This window comes from Aptenodytes patagonicus, chromosome 1, assembly GCF_965638725.1.
Source record: "Aptenodytes patagonicus chromosome 1, bAptPat1.pri.cur, whole genome shotgun sequence".
NCBI classification, from domain to species: Eukaryota; Metazoa; Chordata; class Aves; order Sphenisciformes; family Spheniscidae; genus Aptenodytes; species Aptenodytes patagonicus.
Window position 1 is genome coordinate 16,489,789 of NC_134949.1, and position 27,610 is coordinate 16,517,398.

At 42.4% G+C, this 27,610-nt stretch overlaps 2 protein-coding genes across 4 annotated transcripts in view; both read left to right on the plus strand.

Moving 5' to 3' along the window:
* KIF21A (kinesin family member 21A) overlaps window positions 1–16,625 on the plus strand; it is a 76,961-nt gene extending 60,336 nt beyond the window's left edge. For all 3 annotated transcript variants that reach the window (XM_076328899.1, XM_076328912.1, XM_076328906.1), the window contains 7 exons: window positions 1,622–1,758; window positions 3,765–3,945; window positions 4,259–4,423; window positions 5,502–5,619; window positions 9,285–9,455; window positions 13,133–13,332; window positions 15,366–16,625. In XM_076328899.1, the coding sequence (XP_076185014.1) occupies window positions 1,622–1,758; window positions 3,765–3,945; window positions 4,259–4,423; window positions 5,502–5,619; window positions 9,285–9,455; window positions 13,133–13,332; window positions 15,366–15,459 (1,066 nt within the window). In that variant the 3' untranslated portion in view covers window positions 15,460–16,625. The remainder of the gene's footprint in view (window positions 1–1,621; window positions 1,759–3,764; window positions 3,946–4,258; window positions 4,424–5,501; window positions 5,620–9,284; window positions 9,456–13,132; window positions 13,333–15,365) is intronic.
* Window positions 16,626–18,514: 1,889 nt separating this feature from the next.
* LOC143155604 (sucrase-isomaltase, intestinal-like) overlaps window positions 18,515–27,610 on the plus strand; it is a 55,352-nt gene continuing 46,256 nt past the window's right edge. The window contains 4 exon segments of the mRNA XM_076328574.1: window positions 18,515–18,584; window positions 20,439–20,673; window positions 21,057–21,258; window positions 21,345–21,490. Of these exon segments, the coding sequence (XP_076184689.1) occupies window positions 18,515–18,584; window positions 20,439–20,673; window positions 21,057–21,258; window positions 21,345–21,490 (653 nt within the window).

A 27,610-nucleotide genomic window follows, 5' to 3' on the forward strand; every position in this document is an offset into this window, starting at 1 on the left:
GAAATGTCCCCACTCGTGTTCCTAAGCTGTGGCTTAGGATTTTGGTACTCAGTGAAAAATTAATTTATCAAGAGAAGGGCAGTCAAAGGGCTAATAATACTGTGATGGTGGTTTTGTCTGGTCATTGTAGCAGTTGTAGCATTTTTTGTCTGTAGATTTCAGAGCACTGCACATAGGTAGATAAATAGCTCCAGGACATGTATTTTACACGGCTTGTCAAGGGAACGAGTAGGTGAGAACAGCGGTAGGAATAACTCAGTCTAGAGGCAGCACGATCCACTGAGGGAATACTACAGAGAAAACCATATTAGTTTTGTGTGGTGTTGGAAAACAAAAGCATAGAGACCTAAATTAATAATAATAAAGTAAATTGTTCCTGTATTCTTGAAAACATAAAAAGGTACAGATTGAAAGGTGAATGCCTTTCCAAAATGAGGAAGTTAATGTCAAACAATTTAAGGCAATATTAATATTAGTAAAATCTATAAAAGGATCATGGAGGGGAGTAATGAATTATATGAATGAAGATGTCCTGAGCAGTAAAAATGTATAAAATAATAATTTCTAAGACTGCTAGATAAACCAGCTAATTGTCACAAAGTTAGATAGTATCAGGAAGGACATTTTCCTTCCTGTAGCAAGATTCTGGGCAATATTATGGAATCTTTACATTTTTCTAAAGCATCTGACACAGTTTTTGGGGTTTTTTTGTTTGTTTTTTTTTGTGAGATAGGACTATGGCTTAGTTCCTTTTTTTTGTACAGTTACATGTGTAATCCCCGAAAGAGCATGACAGTGGGTCTTAACTGCAAGCTGGTCAGGTCACAGCATTGTGTGCATGTTTGTAGGCATTACCTTGAGGCTTTTCTACACTTCACAAAAATCAGTGGGGTCCGTGTGTGTGCAGTTGTATGCATAGGATTTCAGACTGCTGATAACTTGTTTGGTGATGAACTGTGAATTTTTTTTTTTTTCTTTTTTTTCAGGCTGAGTTACAGTTGTTACAGTCTTTTGGCATCACCACAGAACTAGCTACAAATCCCCAGGAAGATTTCTCTGGGGTATCTGTACTCCAACCACAGTCCCTTTTAGCCGTTTGAGTACAAGTGTGGCATTGGGTACAGGGTGCAGTAGGAACCTTCCTCAGGCATGCAAGTTAGCAGCAGTTCTCCAAGCCTGCCTGTAGAAGGCAATTGATGTGAAATGCCTGCTGAGTTTGGAATTGGCAGTGTACACTACACTTGCTCCGTTTTTCAGGCGTGCTATTTAGACTAAGATGGCATTATGCAGTTTGCAGTGTTAATGTTGGTCCTATGAATCCAGGAGCTTTAAACATCCTGGTTCTTTCAGCATTATGCAGACTTTCCCAAATACCCAATACTCAGGATCTTGTCTTTTTCATTTGTTTGTTTTTGTATGTGATTTCCTTTAACTGACCGTCCAGAGTTGACAACTGTTGAAGCTAAACAGTAAAAATCCTTACATAGTTTACGAAAGGCATTCAGCTGTTCTGCCCATGTAAGAAAAATTAGAATAATTTTTTCCCTACATTTAAATAAATTAATTTGATTTGTGTCTATTACTATGCCCAGCTCACATTCTCTTTTTTTTTTTTATTTAGGGGGATAATTAACCCATTCCCTGCTTCAAAATGCATCAGATCATCCCCGCTTCAGTGTATCTATACAGCTGAAGGGCATACCAAGGCTGTGCTTTGTGTTGATGCAACTGATGACCTTCTCTTCACTGGATCTAAAGGTTAGGCAAGCTTCAGGCATCTGTGCTGCCTTACAGAGGCTGCTTTGACAACTTGGGGTATTGTGAAATTCTCAGTTTTTGCTTACTGCTGTAAACACAGTGGAGAATTGTGAGGATCAATTTTGCAACATAAGATGGAAAAGGATTTACAGTAACTATCTACAGGTTTTTAATTCCAATGGGTAGTATTTGGCTGTTTATTTGTAGTAGAAAAAGTAGCTCTCAAGAATAACATTACTCTCAATAACATTGAGTGATATGATGGTCATGGTAATGTGCACACATGACATGCAATGCAAAGTAATAGCCTCAGGGTAGACGTGGAAATTAGCACATCTTTGTCTGTGCTGCCTACAGAGTTTGAATAGATTCTTCCTGCCATAGTTGATTCTTTGAGCAGAATTAGGGCCATTTTCTGCCTCCCCTGTGCACCTCGTCGTGTCCCTTGTGGGTGTAAGAGTTGTATGGCTGTTGTGGGAAGGGCTAGATCTAGTAGTTACTAAATTCCCTACTGGATGGTTCAGCTGCTCTATGAACTCTTCAAGCTGGTAGAAATAGTGTTTTGGAAGAAAGGTACGGCTTCTGTGGCTATTCTACTACCTGGCTGTTAAAAATACCAAGACACATTCTTACAGTGAATTGGCAGACTTGTGGTCTAATAAGTTTTAAGCCAACATTTTAGCATTTGTGCAAGTGGATACAAATGCAAAAAAGGATATATTTTTAGCTTTTGTAAATGTTGCCTGGTTAATTTGCATTGAGATTTCAAATTTAGTGGCTATGTGGGGAAAAAAAGGCTTTTAAATTTATTTTTTTTATTTTACACCTAGATTTGTGTTCTAAAAGGTTTGTTTAACATAGGGGTGCTTGCAGGTATTGTAGATATTTGTTGTTTCTTGTCATATGCTAGCTTCCCATACTTATGGAAGAATTTTTCCTGTGTATATTTTTGGAGGGGAAAACTTTACAAAGTATACTTGTAATCAAGAGTACAAGAGTGTAGGCAGAAGTTTAATAATTAAAGTTAAATCTTTTGGAAATTGTAGCTGAAGCAGAAAGCCTCAGCTCACTGACAGCCAGAAGACTAGCAGACAGTGCCAATTCAGGAATGCCAATAAGCTTTCAGGTGCATTGTGGATATTGGGCTCTGGTCTTGATAGTTGGGATTTTAAGTGGCTGATGAGTTCTTCATATACTTACCTTCTTCATGCTCTTATAAACACTGCCTACACATGAAGTTTTCTCTCCATCCTTGCAGTACTTATTCCAGTAAAAATGTACTTCTAAAATATATGGAATGATACAGACACGGTGTAACAAGGAGGGTTTCCTGTGTAGACTCCATTTGTGTTGCAAAAGTCTTGAAAACTTCTAGGCATCTGGGCCTTTAGTACACAAAAGCTTGCAGTATTTAAATTCCTTTGCTACTGAATGAAAACTGACTAAAGCACTTACGCTGGGATTTTCAGAGGCTCCTAAAGCACCAAATAGTTTGGATCACTTCTTGCCTTTGTAATTTTGTTCTGGCAGTCAGTCCTCTGTCATGCTTAGGCTCTAAGCCCTTCCTGAACTGTGTTCTTGATGAAGAATCCTTGAATTAAAAATTGGGTAGTTCTCTTCATCTGTCATCATCCAAACTTTAGAGCCTTCAAACTGTCTGTTTGACAGTTTGGGGTTGACATGGGATTTTGTCCTTTTAAAATGCTATGGGAGCTAATCTGCACATCTTCAACACAACATTTAATGATTAACCTTGCTTAGTTTTGATGATGGTAGATGATGCCCATGTGTACTCTACAAAAACAGATTAATTAAATAGGTCTTTAAAAGCACTTACCGAAATGGAGGGCTATGTATGAGTGCAAATGAATGTATGAACTTTTTAAAAATTGAGTTTTGGAAAAACATGTTTTCTGTAGTGTTTCTTTAGTGGCTTTTTTTTGTTTGTTTGCTTAAGTTTTTTATTTTTTTAATTTTTTTTCCTCTTTTTCCTTGTCTTTATTTAGATCGTACCTGTAAAGTCTGGAATCTGGTAACTGGACAAGAGATTATGTCTCTGGGGGGTCATCCAAATAATATTGTTTCTCTAAAATATTGCAACTACACTAGCCTGGTCTTCACAGTCTCAACCTCCTATATCAAGGTGTGGGACATCAGAGATTCTGCTAAGTGTATTCGGACATTGACGTAAGTATGCTAAACCTCGAATGCCAAGAGTTTAAATGAATCTTATTTTTAGAGAAAAAAAATTATTAGATTTAATTCAATAGTGCACCACAGTGTAATTTAAGTACATTGGGGCTGGAGGCTTTCTTTATGTGTTCAGGCTAAGTCAGTTTAGGGCATTGGTAATATATGGAAACACAAAACAATTTGCATTCGTGCCTATAGTGTTTTATCAAATGTTCAGTATTCATAATTGGCTTATTATGAATACATAATAAGGGAGTTTGTTTTCTTTTTTTTTCTTTTTCTTTTTCTCCTTCCTCCCTGTACTCAGGTCTTCGGGCCAGGCGATGCCTGGTGATGTGTGTTCAGGAAGTACTAACAGAACAGTCACTATCCCAGCTGGAGAAAACCAGATCAATCAGATTGCATTAAATCCAACTGGCACATTCCTCTATGCAGCTGCTGGAAACTCAGTGAGGATGTGGGACCTGAAAAGGTACTGAACAGCAGTAGAAGAGAATGTTCTTTAAGTGGTTACACGTGCATATGAAACAAAGTCAATGAAGTGTTTCCTGTTTATGTTTTCTGTTTATGTTTATGTTTTGTCCATAGCCTGGGCAAAATATGGTCAAGATATGGATCAACTAATCCATGCCGTGGTGGTTACTGAGATAATGGAGGTGCTCATGATCTCCTTGTGTGTTAAGGTTATGGTGAATCATTTCAGTAAAAATGATTGGAAAAATCATAGAATAGTTTGGGTTGGAAGGGACCTCTACGGGTCATCTAGTCCAACCCCCCTGCAATGAGCAGGGACATCTTCAACTAGATCAGGTTGCTCAGAGCCCTGTCCAACCTAACCTTGAATGTTTCCAGGGATGGGGCATCTACCACCTCTCTGGGCAACCTGTTCCAGTGTTTCACCACCCTCACTGCAAATAAAAGTCTTCCTTAGATCTAGTCTGAATCTACCCTCTTTCAGTTTGAAACCATTACCCCTTGTCCTACTGCAACAGGCCCTACTAAAAAGTCTGTCCCCATCTTATAAGCCCCCTTTAAGTATTGAAAGGACAAACACAGGAAAGGAAAAAGGACAAAACACATTGAAAGGAAAAACACAAGGTTTTGTTTAAGACGGGCACTATAAAACAGACTCTTGTAAGGTGACCAATGCATGAATCCTGACTAGTAATTGTTGATGAGATTATGAAAGTCAACTGATATAATGTAATATAATATGGGGCTATGATAAGCCACACTATAATAGCACTTTTCCAAAGAGAACCTGCACCCAAAGAGTGCATTCAAAATACAGAGAATACTTTGAGGGGTCTGATTTGTCTTTACTTTAAATTTTTTTAATTCTTATTTTACATAAATAGAAGCTTTTGTTTACGTTTAACATAGATTTAACATTTACACATGGATATGAGCAATAGAGTACAGGTAACCAGGGGATGAATAGTGAAGACATGGGAAAAATAGAAAGATCCACTCTGGCAGAGACTGTGCTACAGATTATATTGGATATATGAGAAAACTACAAATCCTTGTTTCTTCTCTTATTCTTGAAGATTTCAGTCTACAGGAAAGCTAACTGGTCACCAGGGTCCTGTTATGTGCCTTACTGTAGATCGAATTTCCAATGGACAAGATCTTATTGTCACTGGTTCCAAGGACCATTATATAAAGGTAAACCGTTAGTATTTGCTTATTTATTTTGACTCTTCACATCAGCATGGGATGCAGGTTTCAGCAGAAGTGACTCACATCTCCGTATCTGAAACATGATAGCCAAGATGGAAATTCTTTCGTCAGTTATAGATTATTAATAATGTTCAGTCTTAATAAATGCTTATCACTTCAGTGCTATTTTTATTTGGATGGTTGTCTGTAGTTAAACTTTTTCTTAATCCCCAGTAAGGTGGACATCAGGTGTATGAAGTCTTGGAGAAGTATTCGTAACACCTACTCTTAAGTAATATTTAGCTCTTGAAAGTATATTAAGTCAGTGCCTCTGTTTTGGAGTGCAGACCTAATTGCCTCAGCAGATACATTCTGTGTGCTCCCCACAGAAGAGAGTCGGGGGTCTAGCCCAGGCTCTTGCTTAAGTGTTACCCGAGTTCTGGAGTGGGGAAGGAGAGATCGATCAGCACATCTCAGCCAAGGTGCCCAGTCTATTTGGTGTATTCATTACCACACAGGTTGCTCTGAGTTGTGTTCAAAGCATAGCCAGAGGTGTTACGATACTTTCCTGCTTCTTGGTATTGTGATTAATTCACTCAAGGATAGGGAATCCTTTTTTTTTGGGGTGGAGGGGTGGGGTCTGGGGTTTTTTTCTTTTCTTTTTTGGGCCCACCTTTGCCAGGGGGTATTTGAACCCACAAGCTCCTGTTTCTCAGGAGTATGCCCAAACCACCAGACTATGGGAACTTCCTCATAAAGCTGATCCTCCCACTGCAAAGAACATGTGATTGATGAGGCTAAAGAGAGAATAAGCAAGATACTCTAGCTTGTTGTGAGGGGGTACCCTTTGTTCTGATCGTTATACTTCTCACACACTGGAAAAAGTGTATAAACACATCTGGGAGTGGAGCAGGAGCCAGAACCCAAGTGAGCTTTCTCACTGAGCTGGGCTTTCTCTTTTTGACATTATCCTGCAATTCTTGGATGTTTAGCTGTGCACTGGGCCAGCCTCAGAAGATTGCCTGGGAGGTGGGTGCATAGCTTGATGGTTTGGGCCATGGATTTGAATCCTATCAGCAGTCCCTATGGTTAGAGGCCAGAGGATTCTTAGGCAGTAGGGTGACAGAGTGAGGCACTCTAATAATTACTTCTCTGTACAGTTCAGAATATTGGGTTAGTTAAGACCTACCATCCTCGCACAGTAATGAGTATAGGACCTCAGTGGGGACAACAGGATGTGATCATGTAATGCAAGTTTGTCATGCTACCATCTCACGTGACAAGCAAGGAAGTAGAAGGGCTTTTGGGGAAAAAAGAGCTGTCAACAGTCAGAGAAGTTTATGTGCCATTCTTGTGTGCTCCCTTGCTGTGGGCAGGCTACATAAATCCTTACGAGGCTGCCTGCTTCTTGACTTACACCACTAGAATATCCAGGGATATTTTGGCCATGTGTATGTGCTGCAGAGTAGTGGGTGTTCTGCAAGGCGAATGCGTCCATAATTGTCAAGCTGCTTTGGATAGCACAGATGATCTGTATGTGCATGGTCAGTGCAGCAGTTTGGGAATTCTCAGAGCTTTTCCATATGGGTAGGTCCACTGGGGGTAGGAGGTCTGGTCACATACTGCTTTCCGCTGCCACAGGAAACTCCTGTCTTGTCTACTGAGCCAGGAATATTAGTCACCTCTAAGTGCCTAATTTTTCTGGTGTACCATTGAACTTTTTTGTTACAACTGGAACTGATGCATGTTAATTGAATGTGGTAACTTTTAAAATACTTGTAACTCACTTAAGGTATTCTTTTCAACTACTAAGCTGTCCCTTTCTTACTGCGAAGCTTATTCATTTTAAAAGGTCAATGAAGAGCAAATAATAGGGGATGAAGTCTGACATTTGCTTGTGAAACAGAGGTAGTGGTTTAAAAAGTTACGGCTCATCTGTTCCTCCTCAGCTCAGTCTAACTGAGTGAGTTCTGGCTTGCTACAATGCAAAATGAAAAAGGGTTGCTTACACTGCTGCTCTAGGGACAAAGAGCTGATGGGGTTGATTATGCCTCAAATTGTTGAAATGCCCTCACTTAAAGAGTCTGTTTTAAGACCCCATTCTCGGAGCACAGGCAAGGGGAGAGGTGTGTCTAGTCCATGGAAAGCATCAGCATGTAATTGTATGTAACCCTTGCCAAAACACCTTGTCCAGAAAAATATATTAATGCCTCTTCCTATAGCTGCCTGTACAATTCTCCCAGGGTGAGTTGTGTTTTCCATACTCACTCATGAGCTTTGTTTCTCTAGTCCACCACGCGGTGTAGATATAGGCTCCTCCTTGTGAAGATATTGTGTATTTCATAACCAAGTAGTACAACTTCTTCCCAGAGTGGCCTTCTCTGAAGTCAGTGAAGCCTTCCTGCTTCAGGCAAGAGGTAGAAGAGGAGGAAGGAGTTAGAATCATAGAATCATAGAATCATTAAGGTTGGAAGAGACCTCTGAGATCATCGAGTCCAACCGTCAACCCAACACCACCACCCACTAAACCATGTCCCTAAGTGCCTCATCTACACGTCTTTTAAATACTTCCAGGGATGGGGACTCAACCACTTCCCTGGGCAGCCTGTGCCAATGTTTAACCACTCTTTCAGTAAAGAAATTTTTCCTGATATCCAATCTAAACCTCCCCTGCCGCAACTTGAGGCCATTTCCTCTCGTCCTATCGGTTGTTACTTGGGAGAAGAGACCGACACCCACCTCGCTACAACCTCCTTCCAGGTAGTTGTAGAGAGCGATGAGGTCTCCCCTGAGCCTCCTTTTCTCCAGGCTAAACAACCCCAGTTCCCTCAGCCGCTCCTCATAAGACTTGTGCTCCAGACCCCTCACCAGCCTCGTTGCCCTTCTCTGGACACGCTCCAGCACCTCAATGTCCTTCTTGTAGTGAGGGGCCCAAAACTGAACACAGGATTCGAGGTGCGGCCTCACCAGTGCCGAGTACAGGGGCACGATCACTTCCCTACTTCTGCTGGCCACACTATTTCTGATACAGGCCAGGATGCCATTGGCCTTCTTGGCCGCCTGGGCACACTGCCGGCTCATGTTCAGCCGGCTGTCGACCAACACCCCCAGGTCCTTTTCTGCCAGGCAGCTTTCCAGCCACTCTTCCCCAAGCCTGTAGCGCTGCATGGGATTGTTGCGGCCCAAGTGCAGGACCCGGCACTTGGCCTTGTTGAACCTCATACAGTTGGCCTGGGCCCATTGATCCAGCCTGTCCAGGTCCCTCTGCAGAGCCTTCCTACCCTCGAGCAGATCAACACTCCCGCCCAACTTGTTGTCGTCTGCAAACTTGCTGAGGGTGCACTCGATCCCCTCATCCAGATCATTGGTAAAGATATTGAACAAGACCAGCCCCAAAACTGAGCCCTGGGGAACACCGCTCGTGACCGGCTGCCAACTGGATGTAACTCCATTCACCACAACTCTCTGGGCCCGGCCGTCCAGCCAGTTTTTTACCCAGCGAAGAGTTGTTCTGGTTCATAAATTCTGTCAAATATACATCATGATACAGTAGCCTGTAATAAGACTTTTCAAGTTTTTCCCCCAAAGTTATTCACTGCAGTGTCTTCCAAGCTGGTTAGATGGCAGATAATTTTGCTTAACATATTTGATTATTTATTTCTTTATTTTAGATGTTCGATGTGACTGAAGGGGCTCTTGGAAGCGTAAGTCCTACACACAATTTTGAACCTCCTCATTATGATGGCATTGAAGCACTTGCTATTATGGGAGACAACCTTTTTAGTGGATCCAGAGACAATGGAATTAAGAAATGGGATTTGGCTCAAAAAGACCTTCTTCAGGTAATGGAAAAAATCACGCAGCTAATGTGACAGTCATGCTGTAGAACTGTTTTCAGGCTGTGTAAATGTTCAGGCTCATACAATGACTATTCACTTAGATACTGATGTTTTTAATAGGGAAGGCACAGAGCACTGACTAAGAAAGAAATCGATGATGTACTTGATCTTTATGCTAAAAAAGTTGCTTTTCTTTTCAGTGTATGTAGCACCAGGAAATTCTGATGAAGTGGTTAGCCCTCTCTTTTAACTCTGAGTATGTGGGTTTTGGTTTTTTTGCTTTGGAATGAAGGCAGCACTTGCCTCCTCTATAGAATCATAGAATAATTTGGGTTGGAAGGGACCTCTAAATGTCATCTAGTCCAACCCCCCTGCCGTATGATTGGAACCACTGGATATCATCCTTGTCATTGACAAGTTGGTAAATTTTGGACTGGTAACTCGTTAATGACAAAAAAATGCTTTAGATCAGGCTACAGAATATTTTTCTTGTGAAGAGGGTTTACAGCCTACCTCGCTCCACCCAGTCTTTTTTCTAAAAAGTTTACTCCTTAGATCTCCGTTCATCTTGTTATACAATGCATGTGTTATGTAATGTATACTACACACACATAATAATCTGTTTGCTGTTAGAACACATTTGCTGTAAGTTTTTATTGTTTAAAAAAAAAGGGGGGGAGGGGGCGGCAAAAAGGATCTCAAATCCAGGGAAACTTTGAAGTTCATTGTAATTTGTCTGACATGGAGAACTTTGATTTTTAGCTAATTGCTATAAGCCAGTCTCTTCTTTTAGGTCTTATGAGAGGTTGTTGAGGTAGAGATACAATTATTTAAGTTGAGACTGTGTGAGAAATGGAAGGCAGAAAAACAAATGCCAGAAGATACTGCTGTTTTTGCAAAGGTTTGGTTAGATACTGATAGTTTAATAATTTTTGGAGGGAGGAGGAGCATGTCTTTTATGTGCATTTAATGTGCAGACTGATAGCAAGGAAACAAACAGAATATTAAAGTTTTGGGACATGAGAGAATAATGGACTGGTCAACTTAAGAAGAAAATGTCTACATAGGCATACTTAGTATTCCATAAATATACAATCTTTCTTGACCTTCTTTCAAAATTGTCCAATTGGGTGCCGGTTCCTTTTCAGAATACTACTAAGACTTCACAGTTAAAATAAGGATTAAGAAATGCAGCTGCTTACAGAAAATCTTCACTTGGTCATATTGGGACATCTACCCTCATTATCTGTCTGTCTAGGGAAATGTACTAAGCAGCTTGTTAGCAAAAACAGGACGATAGCAGGAACACGAAAGATTTTTGTATTCTCAGGATGGCTTTAATAAAGTTGTAAGAAGCGTCTTCACTCTTGCATTTTAGGCTCATTAAAATATTATGCAATGTGCATTTTTGCCATTGCAATTAATTTTAACATCAGAAAGAATACAGGAGTGGGGGTGAAGTAGTATGTAACAGTGGACTAGTTGTATTCTTATTCTTATTTTCCTTTTGGTATATGTGCATTTCATAATTTCTGTACTTCATGTTCCCCTATTTGTTGATTTGCAAAGTAGAACTTAATAAAAATGATCTCACGATTCCTTCTTTTTTATTTCTACAAAATGTTGTGTGTTTTTTCAAGGAGGTGAGACTAAAGGCATTTGACAAAACAATAGAAATAATTTTTATTCACTGCCTTTTTAGGGAACAAAGAAAAGTGCTGTTACTTTTGCTAATCATAGAATCATTAAGGTTGGAAAGGACCTCTAAGATCATTGAGTCCAACAGTCAACCCAACACCACCATGCCCACTAAACCATGTCCCTAAGCGCCTCATCTACACGTCTTTTAAATACTTCCAGGGATGGGGACTCAACCACTTCCCTGGGCAGCCTGTGCCAATGTTTAACCACTCTTTCAGTAAAGAAATTTTTCCTCATGTCCAATCTAAACCTCCCCTGGCGCAACTTGAGGCCATTTCCTCTCGTCCTATCGCTAGTTACTTGGGAGAAGAGACAGACACCCACCTCGCTACAACCTCCTTTCAGGGAGTTGTAGAGAGCGATGAGGTCTCCCCTCAGCCTCCTTTTCTCCAGGCTAAACAACCCCAGTTCCCTCAGCCGCTCCTCATAAGACTTGTGCTCCAGACCCCTCACCAGCCTTGTTGCCCTTCTCTGGACACGCTCCAGCACCTCGACGTCCTTCTTGTAGTGAGGGGCCCAAAACTGAACACAGGATTCAAGGTGCGGCCTCACCAGTGCCGAGTACAGGGGGATGATCACTTCCCTAATTATGGGGTAATTCAGGGTGAAAGGGCCCACTGGAGGTCACACAGTGCAAAGTTGGCCTGCTGATCCAAGCAAGGCCAACTTTGTAGTTAGGACTGGTTACTCAAGGCCTTGCCCTGTTGAATTTTCAAACTCTCCAAGGTCACAGGTTGCACAGCTGCTCTGGGTGACCCATTGCAATCCTTCAACTACTCTTGTATCATTTCCCCCCCTCCCCCATATCCAGTCAGAATTTCTATTGTTGCAACTTTCTTTTGGTGTGTACACTTGAGTGTTTTAGATGAAGGGGGAAAAAAAAACCCACCCTGAAAACAGAGCTAAGCTGCTTTAAAGTATAAATGCTAACATTTCAACAGGGGTCCTGGTTTGCCATACATGTGTTAAACAAGGTTGGTCCTCTATAATTGATGAAAAACACTTAACGTGCTCTTCAAAAGAATTCGGACATCATCTACTTCACTTGGTGCTATACAACCCAAGCCACAAAATGCCTCTGTGACAAAATTAAGATTTATAAGAACACCCCCTCACCCCCACTCTCCCCAGTTTCATGAAGCGCTGCAGGACCAGACTGCCGGTGTTGTGATAGCAGTGTATATTATAGATAAAATGCCAAGATGATCCTAGAAAGCTGAATGTGCTCCATAATATGAGAAAGGCAGCAAACCAAAGCAGTTCTTACCAAACTGAACTGGAGAAGAGCCACTCTTGGTGCCCTTAAAAGACAGCAAACTTGGGCTATTATTTCCCCAGCGTTGGTATCAAATGGATGTTGTTCTCAGCTGGCCTGTGCAGCATTTTGCTTTCTGAATTAGCAGTACAATGCTAGCATCCATCCTCAATAAAGAATTAATGTATTTTTGTTAAGTGCTACATCACAAAATCAATTTATAATATGTAATGGGAAAAGAAGAAAGGAGGAAGGCAAGTACAGAAACAGTTTCTGTCTCACTGGTGGATTTTTTGAGCTGTATTTTGGATTTTCTTTTTATGTGTTTTATAACTGTTTTACAGTCAGACTTGAAACATATACAGAGACCATATGTTCAAATATGCATTCAAATATGCATTTGAACATATGCAGATTTAGCATTATCCTAAATTAATTTCTGTTCCACGTCAGGTCAGTTGTGCGTATTGGATTTTCTTCTTGTTTTGCAGTACTATTTTACAAAGAGAAACAAACTCATGGTATAGAAGTAGCCTCATGGAAGATAGCACCCTCCTTGCTCTAACGGAGGAGAAGCCACAGGGCTGGGATATACCCAGCGTCAGGTAGCAAATCTACAGCAGAACAGGAATCGGGCTTAGAACTTGGGATTTTTCCATTTCTGTGCTCATTCCTCCAGAAAACTTTGCAGCCCTGTGAGACCTGCCTGCCTTCTCTTTTTCAGCAAGTTCCTAATGCTCATAAAGACTGGGTGTGTGCTCTTGGCCTGGTACCTGGCGCTCCGGTTCTGCTCAGTGGCTGCAGAGGAGGCACCCTCAAGCTCTGGAATGTGGATACCTTCGCACCCATTGGGGAGATGAAGGGACACGACAGCCCTATAAACGCAATCTGCACCAACTCCAGCCAGATTTTCACAGCAGCAGAGTGAGTTTTTCTTCTCCATGCATCTTTCTTTTCCATAGCTCCTTCTAGAATTCTGTCCATGCAAATGAATGCATTGCATAGGAGATCTTCAGTTGTGTAAGTCATTTCATAGCAAGCATGGGAACACCTGGTCCATGCCCCTAAATGCTAATAATCTACTGCAGTGATCTCTGAAGTGGGGTGCATGCACCCCAGGGGATGCACAACATCATCCATTGGGGCACGGGAAGAAAATATTAGAACTTTAATAGTACATGAACATAATTTATAAATTAATAAATACACATCAGGATGTGTCCTCAAAAATTTTTTAGTGGTAGGGATGCATAATCAAAAAAGTTTGGAAACCAGAGATTACAGGATGGTGGGGAGAATTTGGCAATAGTTGAGAACTTTACCAGCTTGTCTCTACAGCTGGGCTATTTACTGCTAGGACTGATTCCTGACCTGTGGGAATTTTTCTAAAAGCCATGGTATGTGGTTGTTTTTTGGTTTGTTTTTGTTTGTTTGGTTTTTTAAGTGCTGGTATACAGCAGAAGCTTTGCAAGCCGTCCTACTGTCCTTTAAACACCTTGATTTGAGTATTTGCTTCCTCAGTAAAAGTGAGCAAATTAAGTACCTGAAACCTCAGGGGACATGACCAAGAAAAATATCTCATTCTGGAGAAAGTGCAGGAGACGGCAGCGGAGCCCGCTTAGTGGCATAGTCTGAGCACAGGAGCTGTGAAAGCTGTCATGTTATCTTCTAGTGCCAGTTGCGGAAGCTTCTGGCCTTCTGAATTGAAAGCAGGTCTTTCTGAATCGAAGCACAATTTCAAAGTTGCCAGGTTTCCACATTTGGTGGCCAATTTCTATGTTTAAGCATTAATAGATAGGGGTAGAGTTGTCAAGGCTTATGTCTCTGTTTGCCTAAAGATTATTAATAAGTTTAGAACATATATGCAGCTGAAATTTATTCTTTATTACTAGTGAAAGAAAATCCCAGCCTTTTGGCACTTGTAACATCGTGGTGAAGATCTACAGAACTTAGTGTATTCCTGATAATTCACAGTGAAGTGAAAGCTCAAGTTGGAAAACCTCTATACTGTGATAAAGTCTGTCCTGACTGCTGCCTCCTGGCTTTTTGTGAGGGGGTTGTAAGGAATACCTGAGTCAAGTTTGCTAGTCGTGTAACTCGATGTTTACGAGAAATTCATAACTTCTCTTGCACAGGATAAATTGCTATTTAACAAGACTAATTCTTTATTTTACTTTTTAATTATGATAATAGAGGTTTTTAACACATTCCATGTGATACTTTACTTATGCGTACTTTAAAGTTGTGTAAATAGTGATTGTTGCCAAAAGTGCAGAATTATAGCTTGCCTCTTCTGGGCTTCTGAACACCAGCTCACTGGTATACGCTTTCCAGCACCTGGCAAAGGGTTTTGGTTTTTTGGGGGGGCAGTTTAGGACTTTGTATCGTCTTGTGTTTCTGTGCTTTTTTTTGCCTTTTCTTATAACAGACTGACACCTCTCGCACAAACGGAGCATGTTTCAGGTCTTGTTTGATTTAACCTATTGTAACTTTTCACACTTTTAGTGGCAGGAAGTAGTCTTGTCCTACTGAGTCTGTCTCTCTAATTCTGTAGTACACTGGCTGTTTGCTTGTGGTCTGCTGAGTTGCAAATAGTTACATGATGGAAGCTCTTCTCTGATGTCAGTCTACTTAAGCCTATTACCATTAGCTGTATTTTAAAAAATTAAGTAATAGCAGAGTAGGATTTACTTTCCTTAGACATATAATCTTTATACTTGCCTAGATGGTTAAAGGTAGTAGCCAGTGCTGTGATAAGGTTAGGGAATCAAATGTTGTACATCTTAGCTTACAAAGTCTCCTGGAGGTGGAATGACCCTTTCATATCCATTAAGGAAATCTTATTTTGCCAACAATGCCTTTCTGAATAAGACAGCCGAGCTTTTAAGAAAGCTTCCCTGTCCCCCTCCCCCCATTTTAATTACCTAGCTCTAATACTGCTTTGTTTTGTTTTTCAGTGACCGGACTGTGAGGATCTGGAAAGCTCGAAATGTAATAGACGGACAGAGCTCAGATGCAGGAGATGCAAGTGAAGATCTTGCCAGTAATTGAAATGATGGGGATAAATGAATATATTGATGAATTTGAGGTGCACTCTATGCAGTTTGCTGCATGCTTATTAGGTAAACACTGATGACTGGAATAAACTGAAAAATGAGAGTGAACTCTTCTACTTAGACCTGCTGTCCTTAAAATATGTACTGTATTTAAGAAAAAAATAATCTCTTGGTAACATGCTTGTGTCTCAGTGGTCACATATATATGTCTATATATTATGGCTGAATTTGTGTGCTTATGTAACACTTGCAGTTAAAATTAACGGGAAATCAGTCGTCTTTTAATGACCATCTCAAAATTATAACCTGGAATATATAACAAAAGTGCTCTGCTGTATTTCACTCACAAGTATGATCAGCTGTTTTGCGTTTTAGGGTAGAGGGGGAATGATGATGCCCCAGTAATAAGCCTTTGATTACAACAGGCGTTGTTTCAAGATTCTAAAGGTCACTTACACTGTTGTTAGGAAAGTGGAGTGAATATAAGATGGGAAGAAGCTGTTAATGACACATCTATCTGACATGGCTGTATCCTGCTAACAGTGAATGCCACATGATTTGTGTTAATGTTAGCATATAATCCTTGTTGACCAAAGTTGTGCAGCTATGTATACTCTGTGCTCAGGACTAGAACTCAAATGCTCCTAAATTGGTATGTTTTATTAGTGTTTTGCCTATATTCTGTAATGACTAGGTGTTCTTAATGTCATAACAGAAATATATCTTAATCTATTTTTCTTATGGATTTGTTTCTATCATCTCACATTTTCTTTTTTAAAGCAAAATGTCTTTCCTTTTTATCTAATTTTATATGCTGCTAAATGTATTTTAAATACACTGTTTTGCAAACCTTGGCGATTACTTTGAGAACTGAACCACGTGTATTGGAAAAAGCTATGTAAATAGATGGTTGTACAAAGAAAATACCTTATCGTGTGCCTGTATGACTTTTAAAGCTCTTAGAGTGTGGATATTGAGGGAGGATGTATAATTTACCCAACTGCTCTGAATATTAATTTGTAAATTCTGCAAATTTTAAAAATTTATGTAGATTCACATACAGTGTTTGGATATTGAGGGCTTTTTGGTTGTTTTTTTTTCCAGAAAATATCAGTCTGTAAATTATAGCTTATAGGTAACAAATAAAGCTGTGAATGTGAACTACTTCTTTTTGCCTTTTTCATCATACTTCCTTATAAAAAACCTCACTTCCCTTGCAAAGGCCCCGAATATAAAATGCACAATTTTACACAATGCAGTAGAATAGCTTGCTGAGTAATGGAGAATTCTTCAACTGTTTGTTTTTCTCCAAAATTTTCATTTGTACTGTAAAACTACATATGTGACAAAAGATAATATGAAATCAGAAAAAGGTAAGCACTGGACTCCAATTGTCTGAAGACGTTTGTTTAAAAAAAATGAAGGTGGACTGAAAAATTAATTTTCTAAGAATTCTAAGAAGTCATGGGAAAATCATGTTCTCTCTCAAAGTTGGAATTCAGAAGTTGAGCAAAGTTTGTGGACAAATTAGTAACTACATCGCATCTTATCTGCTTAGATACATTCTTAAATACAGGCAGGGTCATGTGTTATAATTAATTTCATGTAAGATATGAATGCTGAGAAAATATTTGCAATGTTTCTTTTATGTATCGGAACAAATGCTTATTGTGCCCCTGCCTTGGATAAAAGGCTCTATGCTGCCTGCAGAAATCAACGTTCAGCCATGGAGAGGAGCAGGAGTCTGTGTTTCTTGGCTGTTCTGCTAGCAGGTAAATGTATGGCATTTGTATTTTGTCATAGGCTTCAAAAGCAAGATATAAATGTGATAACAACAAAAAAGCTATTAGGGGAGGCGATCTTTTTACATGGAAGAGGAGAGAATGGGCATGGCTTTAACTCCACCTGAGGTGACTCTGTGGGGAAGACAGTAGGGCTGGCTTGTTTAGAAATATACCCCAGTCCAACAACGTATTCAGCTCTTGGGCACCAGCACAGACACACTGGAGTCAATGGGACCATTCAGCTGCTGGAAGCTACCCTGTGCTTTGCTAGTTTGTTTGCTGTGATTTTTACCCCAGTATACCAGAGGTTAATTCAGTCCAGAGGCTAATAAAGGGAGAATACATCTTATTATGTTGCTAGATAAAGGAAGAGGGAACCTCTGCAGCAAATGCCTTTGAAATGTGTGGATGAACCCAAAGTGTAAAGGCCATGCTATTATTATAGCTATTATTACCATGCTGTGGTAATATTTTAATTCCTTGCTTATGCCTTATTGCAGCATTTTCTAACCTAACTTCACAAAATTGAAGTCAGGGTTTTTAAAAATCAATGGTGATAATTTTTCACGTATATCTTTCAAACTACCTCTTTTTAGCTTCTGTTCCCATGGAAATTATCGTGAAAAGCAGCAAGTAGCCATAGCTATTGCTAAATTCAACTGCTCGTTTGCATTTCATCTTCTGTGTACATTTACAAACATGGGCCATAAATGCAGTGAAAATGATGCGGAGATTTTAAAATAAAAATGTTTTTAAACAGTAGGGAAAGAAAATTGCATCTTCCCACTTGCTACTATCCCATTTGTACTGTAATAGAAGTAAATCCAGGAACAAGGGATGAATGAGGTTGCAGCCTTGTTCAGCTGCTCATACCCGCAAGTGCTTGTTTTCAAAATTTGCTGGAAAATTTAAGCTTCACATTGATGGGGGGGTGGTGGCGGTAGTAGTGGTGGAATTTCTTGGCTCCTGCTGGGGAAATTTTTTTTCCCTTGAACTAGCTTTTTCATTCACAATATCCTTATGAAGTATTTTGAAAGTATTTTATTATACAAATGAGTTGATAAAAGTCTCCCGTGAACCTATGCTATGTAAAATGACACCAAGTTAATAATATGCTGTAGTATGTTCAGTCGTATTCTTTGATTTCAGCAATGAAAACACTGATGCTACATTTGACTCCCATTAGGAAAAAACCACCCCAAAACCTAAATGAAATGTGACGGGTTTACTCTATTTTGTCCTTCGTCTGCCAAGGTGTTAACTCGAATGTGCAAGGCACAGCAGTGCAAAGCTGCTAGACACAGAAGCCATGCATTGAGCGCAGAGGTGGTACTTGGTACGTCATTTTTTTTAGCCTCTGTGGTTGCACAGGTTTAAGGACTTCAGGATCCAGAGGGCTGCGGGAAGCCTTTGAAATCCTTTCACCTCTCCCTCAATAAGCAGGAGTATTTGGTGCACAGTGGTACAAAGGCATGGCAGTTATTTCCATGGGACTTGCAGTCTGCATGTCTTTCCCACATCTTCATCAGGGACAGAGTATGAAAAGGCAAGGCCCAGAGTCTTCAGTGTTTCATTAGACCATTGATGAATCCTCCCTGATTTCTGCTCCAAGAAGAAATAATTTAGGCATTGCAGAGGGACGCTCATATTCCTATTTTGCTTTGGATGAAAAAGGGGATCAGAATTTAGAGCTTTCCTATGTTGACGGATCACAGGGGGTAAATGCTGGACAGAAAGCAGCCAGCCTGTGGGGCATGACTGTCCACCCCAGAAAACAAAGGTGGGAGCCAAGCCCGCCTGTCTGGCAGCTGGCAAAGGTTAACAGGATTTCGCCCATGAGTTCCTGCCTCTAGAAGGTGATACAAGGTGGTGTGGCAGAGAGGAGCCAGCTCTACTGCGCATCCCGGGAGCGTCAGGCCTGAGCGTCAGATGCTCCCACATCAAAGGTGGGCATGAGAGTTTTCTCAAAAGACAAATGTAGATGACACTCAGCTCCTGCTTTTCTCCATTCCCATCCCCTACTTGGAAATCAACTCTGGCATCGCAGCACGATGGCATTTTCTAGTGAATCTACAGTTTTAGTCTGTAAATTTTCCCAGTATATATAATTATTGCTTGTGCACATCTGCTTGTAAAGTTCTTTATTTAGAAAAGCCCAGACTGCCTCAGCAATTACGTTTTAAGCTTTCAAGCACACAACAGTCCACATAAAAAAAATTTAAAGCAGAGGTATTAGTCATTTTATGGAAAAGAGCAATTATCTTTCAAGTAGATTTCATCTCTGAATATTGCTGTAATGACTAAAATGGCATAAGTTAACTTCAAAATAAGAGTGCTGTCTGCAGTATGCCTGCTCACTTTAAGAATATTTGATAACAGCGTTTTGTTGGCACGGCAGGGAGCTGGTCTCGTGGTCCCCCTGCTCTCAGAAGGCTCGCTCTGCACAGGGAAACCACAGGGCTCGACCTGTAGCTGCAGAAAGGAAAAGATTTAGCACCTTACTAAGAGTTTTTTGTCAGAATGATTCTGCAAATGACTAATTTGTGCCTTTTCTTTTACTGCTGGTATATTCCCTTTACTCATAACCGTACCTGTATGAACACAAACTCTACTAATACGACATAGATGTAGTAGTCTCATAATATAGAAATGAAGCCTAACACAAACATATATGTAATCAGTATTTTTATATTTATATCTATCATACAGTGCATGCTGATTTCACATACTTGTATCTACGTATATATAGATAACTTCTGTATATAATATGAGAGAGAATAAGTATACAGAAAATGTAGCATTTTAATATCGATAACAGTTTTAGTCCTTAGTGACGTACACCTCCAGTTCAGCTAGCCTGAAGTTGCTCTCGCACCTCACCAGCAGTTTCATTAGCCTGCTATTTAATTTTCCATGAGTACTTCAAGCGAGTCATGCTTCAGCTGAGTACTAGCAACTCGGAGCACTGAACAACACAGACCCGCTGCCTTGGCTTGTAAAAGAAACTGGTTGCTCTTGTCTCGGTCACAAGCAGGCATGCTGCTCTTCCATCATTTCAGTCAAAATAATCATATGTTAGCCCCAAAATGGGGAAAAAACACAACAAAAAAAGCATAACTAAAGAGCATTGCCTTGTGGGTTTTTTTAACGTGGTTCTCTGCTGCTCTGACTGCTTCTTCCCCGGGTCCAGCCCTAGGCGGGTGCCTCGGCTCAGGCCAAGACGGGCAGCGTGCCGGGGCTGTGGCGGGGCAGAAGCGCATCGATTGCCACCCCCAGCCGGGCGCTTCCCAGGAGGCCTGCGAGGTGCGGGGCTGCACCTGGTGCGCCACCGACGTGGCCAACGCTCCCTGGTGCTTCTTCCCTGAGGACAGTCCCTACGGCTACTCCCTGGGCAGGAACACCGAGAAGACAGCCAAAGGCTGGAGGTAAGCGTGCGTGGCTCCTTCGGTGCTGCAGTCTGGCACTGCACGACAAGCACCGCTGCCTCCCCGGGGGCAGCTCGCAGCTCGCTGGAGACCTTTCCCAAGTTGCTTTGCTATCACGTGCTCAGCTTGTGACGAGGAGGATAACGGGCGTGTTTCACCGCATGTAAGGGATGCAGAGCTGGGGTCCTGTGCTCACACCACGCTGCTGGTGAGGAAACCAGGCGCTGGGACAGGGTCATCCCTCCCACCCTGGGAGCTGTGTCCCAGTAGACCATGAGGTCTCCTTGCTTCAGGTGCACCTATTTTGTCCATTAATGGCAAGGAGAGCCTAAGCTAGCCTCAGAGATTATTTCTCTCTATAAGTCAATGATTTATTTTTAAAGAGCTGAGGAAGAATATCTGAGTTGTTCCCTCCCACCATGCCAGGGTGCTCACAGGCAGCGAGCAGTGGCGGTGGGCGGCAGTGCGTGTTTCTGCCGCAGGGTAACGCTGAACAAGCACCAGGCCTTGTCCCTCTTCGGAAATGACATTTCCCCAATTGTCTTTGAAGTGGAGTTCCAGACAAGGGACAGACTCCGGTTCAGGGTGAGTATTTTGGGGGGGGAATTATTTAACTAAGGCAATGCATGTTAGTGAATGAGCTAATCTGCCTCCTCCTTGCCTTGCTTTAGCTCTACGACCCCAACAGGCAGCGGTTTGAAGTCCCACTCAAGATCGACTCCCCAGGGGTTGCCGCTGATGAGGCCAGCTATGACGTGGAGTTTGCAGATGACTCCTTGCACTTCAGGATCAAGAGAAAAAGCACCGGCACAGTGCTGTGAGTACCAGATGTTATTAACATCACTTTTTGCAGAAATTAAGAGTGATGGGGTGAGCACTGTTTCCTCACACCTTATTGCTTGGGTCTGTGTGATATAGACTTAAGCACAAACTGCATGTGGCATAGATACAGATTTATGCCTCGTCCCTGGAAAACACTCATTATTAATAGAAGTATGTGCCTGTATAATGGGAGATTATCTACATGCATGCAGGAAAGATTATTAAGCAAGTCAAATAACTTTTGAGGTTACAGTGTCACAGCTTGGGATGCTGGTAGACTCAACTCGTGAAAGCACTGAACTAAGCTTTCTGAAATTTGGGGTGTTTAAATATGTCAGAAATAAGCATTATCTTTGTGAGCAATATAAGGATGGCTTAACACGTGTGATGCAAGTAAGACAATACAACCTCTAGAATGGTTTGAGTCTGCAGTTGGAACCACTGCACTGGGTTTTTAATTAGCTGCCCATCCTTTTAAATTACAATCTGGTGGCATCTCTTTTCATACATGTCACAGCCAATTCTGTAAAGTTTTCTTTTTGCAGGTTATTGTAAATGAATGTATTATGCATTACTCCGATAACAAAAATAATTTAATTTCTTGTTAGACTTAACAGCTTTGTGAAAACAGTGGGCTTATGTTAAAGGCCCAATTTTTCTTCTTTTTGTAATAAGAGATTTTTGTAAAGTCTCATTAATTGGAATGGTGATGCAAGAGGTGAATGCATAATGAGACATGGCGAGCAGCTAGCTCATGGCCTGTTCCCATTCAGTCCTCCTCATCTTCATGCAAAACCCAAGGATTTAGGCTCGGTTAGTCAGGGCATCCTCAAACTTGGGATGCCCCAGTTAAGGGAAGGGGCCCGCTGTGAAGCAGATGCAGGGTTTGATCTGCTGAGCTGCCAAAGGCACAACTTCAGTGAGAGGCAGAGGAGCACAAGTCGGTCCCTGCTGAGCAGGTTTCCAGGAGGCCACGTTCACCAGCCTGCCTTGGGCCTGGGGAAGCCTCCTCTGCGCCCCTGGCAGTGGGGCACACCTGTGTCCCCCAAAATCTGCGCTCAGCAGCAACACAGGCATGGGGTGCAGCAGCGATGTACTGCAGAGCCTGGGGAGGTAGAGGGCAGTCTTGGTTAGTAGCATCGGTGCAGCGCTCAGCAGCAATGCTCTGCTATTGAGCATCGTGGCTGGAAAAGCATACACTGCCTCTAGGCAGGTAAAGGAGTTATCCTGAAACCCAACCGACCCCAAAAAGAGGAAATTGCAGGTGAATTTAATGTACCATTAATGGGTTTTTATCCTGCAAACAATGGCAGTGCTGCTACTAAAAGATTCTCATCAGCAGAGACACAGGACTTTGCATATAGAAAGGGAAATTACATGTTCCCAGGAATTTTTGTTTCATGTGATATGGCACGGCCGGTACTTATAGACTGAAGGATCACATCCTGGCAGGGAGCCGTTCCTCTCACAGCTGAACCATATTTGGAGTCAAATTCCATGTGTGAGGAGCAAAAATGCTTCCCTTTCATTGGCTTGCCAGTCCGTCCCATCAGAGTGAGTGACTGCAGATGCTTAGGGATACCTCCATGGCCTGACTTACAGGGATTTGCAACCTCCTTAGCCACCAGAAGAGCTGTGCAGATGGAAATCTTCTTTCAAAACAGGAAAGCAGGTTATATATCCTGACCTAAAAGCCATGGGCTGCTGCATTTGCTCGACTTGGGAGGATGAACCCTCAGCAAGCAGCATTACAGGAGCATCCCCACCGGTGACTGTACCGGCTGGCTGGGTCCTGGGGAGCGCTGGTGTCATCTGGCATGTTAAGTAGATTTTCATGTTAGTTCAACCTGCCCAAAGGCAGGTCTGGACGCGTGGGAGGTGGGTCTGAGTGTGCTCCACAGCTGCAGCAAGGGCTCAGCAGGAACCACTGCAGAGCATCTTCATCATTGCCTTGTCCCCTCATCCCTGTCCCAGGTGCAGTCTGCAGAGAAGGTGCTAAAACCCAAATCTTTTTCTTTGGGCTCCTTCCAGAGTTGGGAGCTGCTGCTCCAGGGCACCCAGCACGCCTGGGACCAGGTGCTGAGCTGCACAGCTGGCAGCCTCCGCAGCTGTGCCAGGTTAAGGCAGGCTGTGTAGGCAAGTGTCCCTGAGAAACAGGCAAGCACATAATACCTGGGGGGACTTCAGTCTCCTATTTTAAGATACGAACGGCCATGGCCTTGGTGTCTCAACGAACAGCTGAATCAATTGTTAATCTTCATATGCAAACAAATATTGCTCAGAACAGTTGATGTGGGCAAATAAAGCCTCTTCAACAGGTGCTGCAGTTGCACTCCCCGGGTGTGGGTGGATAGTAACTTGTGTCTCTGTCAAACCAGGTCTGGATGCTCTGCTGGACCTTTCTAACATCTCTGAGGAAGGCTTTCTCATTGTAAAGCAATCTCAAATCCTCAGAAATCTGTTTTACATGATGCTCCTTATCCCTCACCAGCAGCTTCACACTGCTGGATGACCCACCCACCGAAAAAAGCCTAAAATCCCTCATGATCCCCAGCATGCTCTGGCACAGCTGACAGTCCACGTGGGGAGGGAGCAGCCTGTCCTGAGCAGAAACATGGTATGGGTTTGGGTTGTTTGTTTAAAGTCCAGGCTTGCATTTCTCTCCCCTCCTTTCCATGGTGCAGTCTATCCTGCCATCGGTGTCTTTGCGCCGCAGACTTTGCAGTAATGGGGTAGCTGACAGCAGGTTCCCTGTCTGTCTGCTCGATATAAAACCCCATCCCAGCTCTGCCATTTGTGCGCATAAAGCCTCCTCCTCGTGACGAATGATTTAATACCGCATTGGAAACGTTGCAGGGGATAGGCAGTGGAGACTTTGAGATATTCCTGAATGTGCTTTACAGGCATTTCTCCTGCTCGCTGTGCACGAGGAGCCTCTGCTGTAGCCGAGCTACCCAACTGCTGACTCAAGGAGGGCAGGACAAACGCAGGGCTCCCTGTAATCACAATAACAGGGGAGAGAAATTAATTATGTGAGGGGAGAGCCATTAACAGCTGATTGCAAACCTCACGTGGAGCCAGGACCAAGAATAAAAGGGCAAGTCCCACTACATTTTCAGTTTGCTCCAAGGTAATCGGGTGACAGCCGCTGCTTTGCCTGCATGGGGCGGAAATTAGATGGGATCGTGCAGGGAAATGATCCAGGCGCTGCTGGGGACTCCGGGACCAGGAGCTCTTAGGCTGCCTCCCTTTCTCCTCCTGGTACTGCCTCTTGGCTTCCTTCCTCTTACCTCTCTCCTTCTCCTCCACTGCTGTCCTTTTCTCTGTCCCATCCAGTCCTGCCTACTCCTGCCCCTCTTCACCCTCTCCCAAGCTCCTGCTGTTTCACTGGTGGCCAGGGAAGGTCCTTCCTCGTGCCAGCAGCTCTCCGAAGCCATGGGGGTGAAGAGGTGCCACCTCCATGCATTTGCTGGTGAGGTGCTGAGGAGTTCAGATGAGATCAGGGGCAGGCAGAGCCCCTGCTCCCATGCAGATGCCAGGCGTTTTTCATTTTGCCTGGGATGTAACCCAAACTTGCAGCTGACTTAAGGCTGCAAGTCTTAGATCTGAACCATGAGGGACAGGGCCTGGGGCCTGGGTCTCCAGCCCCGGAGGTGAACCTCCCAAACTACCAGCCTCGTGGGGCAGTGGAGGCTGTGGGGAATCTCTCCCCACTCCCACGATGCTTGGAAAATAGCTGTTTTGGCAAATCAGCATGATCAGTGGCAAAATGTTTTGTCAATAAATTTGTAATTGGCTTTAGTTTAATAAATCCTCACTCACGCTATCCTAGCTGATCTTGCAGCTCTACTGGGAAACTGGCCCGTCATTGGCCAGGACCCTACAGTAATAAAAACAGGAGAGAAAATATTGGGTTGTAATAAGGCAGGCGAGGGAGCAAAACAGAGCCTCTGCATTATTTAGTGGCACGTGCTCTAAGGTTGAGTACTATTTTCCTTTCTGGTCCTGGCACTAACAGCAGCAACCACTGGAGGAGGTAGTATCAAGTGCAAGCATGAAGGCTTCAAGAAAGCATAGATTTCCTCAAGAACAGAAAGTAAAAGGCTGGGAACTGTTTGCTTTAAGGCAGCGATAAATAACAAAGACGTCCTCATTTTGCAGTGTGTGATTACTCTGTGGGACTCGTTGCCACAGGGCAGTACTGACATGGGAGCCTTAGCAGGATACACATTCATGCATAATAAAAAAATCATCTGTAGAAAAAAAAAAAACCCAACTATTTTTGTCTCCATGTTTCACAACATAAGCTAATTCTATGAAAACAGCCAGAAACTTCCTCCATAAGCAGATTATTGCAAGACTGGTTCTGAGTGACATCTTACGCCTTCCTCTGCGATATCTGGCGTGGGCCATTGCTGGAGACAGGCTGCAGAGGGATGGACTATTGATTTGATTCTCCACTTTAATATCCGTTCTCCAACTGACTTTTCCTTCATGATGTCATACGAATAATGGAAGGCAGAACATTTTTCCCGAGCCAGATAAGTGCTCCTTTCTCTCTATTAAGAGTTTGGAATACCTCGTTTGCTATCGCACTTGGGAAGATACAGCACAAATAACCGAAATCTAATCAAGATTTTCCCTAATTTCCAAAAAGGCTGCTGCAGAGTTCAGCTGCCTTTTTTATTGATTGTGGTAGTAAACACAGACGCCACTTACCATGAAGACGTTTTTACATAGGCAAGGCTATTAGAATTATTTATAACGCTATTGTCTTAAACTGCAATTTTGCTGAAAGCAACAGGAGCAAATTGTGTGCATCATGGGTAGCTTGGGTTTGCTCCTAGTTTGTAAGAGCCATTATTTTAGTCCTCTAATCATTAAGATTTATGTTACATAGGCGAGAAGTACTGTAGGTATATCACTTATCCAAGTGTTTTTCAGAACAAAAATGAAGCATTTTATATCTAGCCACTTACAGGAGATGCCCTGATACCGTGACGATGAATACAGTAGAAGTAGAGCAGAACTGTGTCAATAACTGTAAACATACCCTGCAATTCTTTCTTTTGAAATGTCAGGTTTGTGGAAAATCCGTTGGTTACTCGTGCTGACTTTCTCCACCTATTTGACAAATCACCTTAAAAGTAAGATAAGCATATAAAGAAGTCATTCTTGGTGTGCCTTCCGCAGTCCAGTGGTGCCCCAAGACTTACAGCTAATAAGGAATACAGCTGTTGAGAAACACTTTTCAGCAGTCTGAGAGCAATGGAAAATCACGGAGACCTGGGCTCCTAAGCGGATGCTCCCCAGCAGCTCAAGTGGGGTGAGTCAGGGGCCAAGTATATTTGAGGTTCTTCTGAAAACAGGGCCTATACTCCCCAGTCTCTAAGGTGCTTTACTGCTTTATAGGCAGCCTGCGCATACAGCCATAGCTCGTGCCCTCTGAAAAGGTATGCCAAAGCTCTGCCAGGAGGCTTAGACCCACTTTTCTGATAGACATGTGAAGTTTCCACCTGAATTTGCACACAGATGATATATACGGTGTGTTCCCTTTCACAAGGCTGTGGTTTCCAAAGGGTCTGGAGGCCAAGAAAAGCAGATGTTAGAGAGGATGTTTTCTCCAAGCAACTGAGTGGGACAGGTGTTCACACCTTAAAGTAATGAGCTCATTTCTCTTGAATTCATTGCAACAAGAAGAAAAAAAATCCCTCTCCCAACCTAAAATGATTTTGGAATGTCCAAATAATGCATTATGCATGTCTTAATGGTGTATCATATACGTGTCCCAAGTCTCCTAATTCTGGAGGTTTTATAAGACCTCTCAGTGTGTGCCACCAGCTGCTTGCTCACAGCAGGCGAGAGTCAGTGCTCGGAGCTGTTGCACACACTGCAGTTATTGGTCTCCAGTAAACTTCAAACAGAGCGAAGTCATTCAACCAGGTAAATCATCATATCCAGTCCCTATTACAAAGGACTGATAATTGCACTTCTGAAAACCGTTTTATACTGCTCTTTAGTCATCCCCCTCAAACGTCGTGACAATGTTAGTCATAAACTACACCTTCAACATGAGCAGGATGTTTTATCTATCTGCCTACCCACCTTCCTTTAA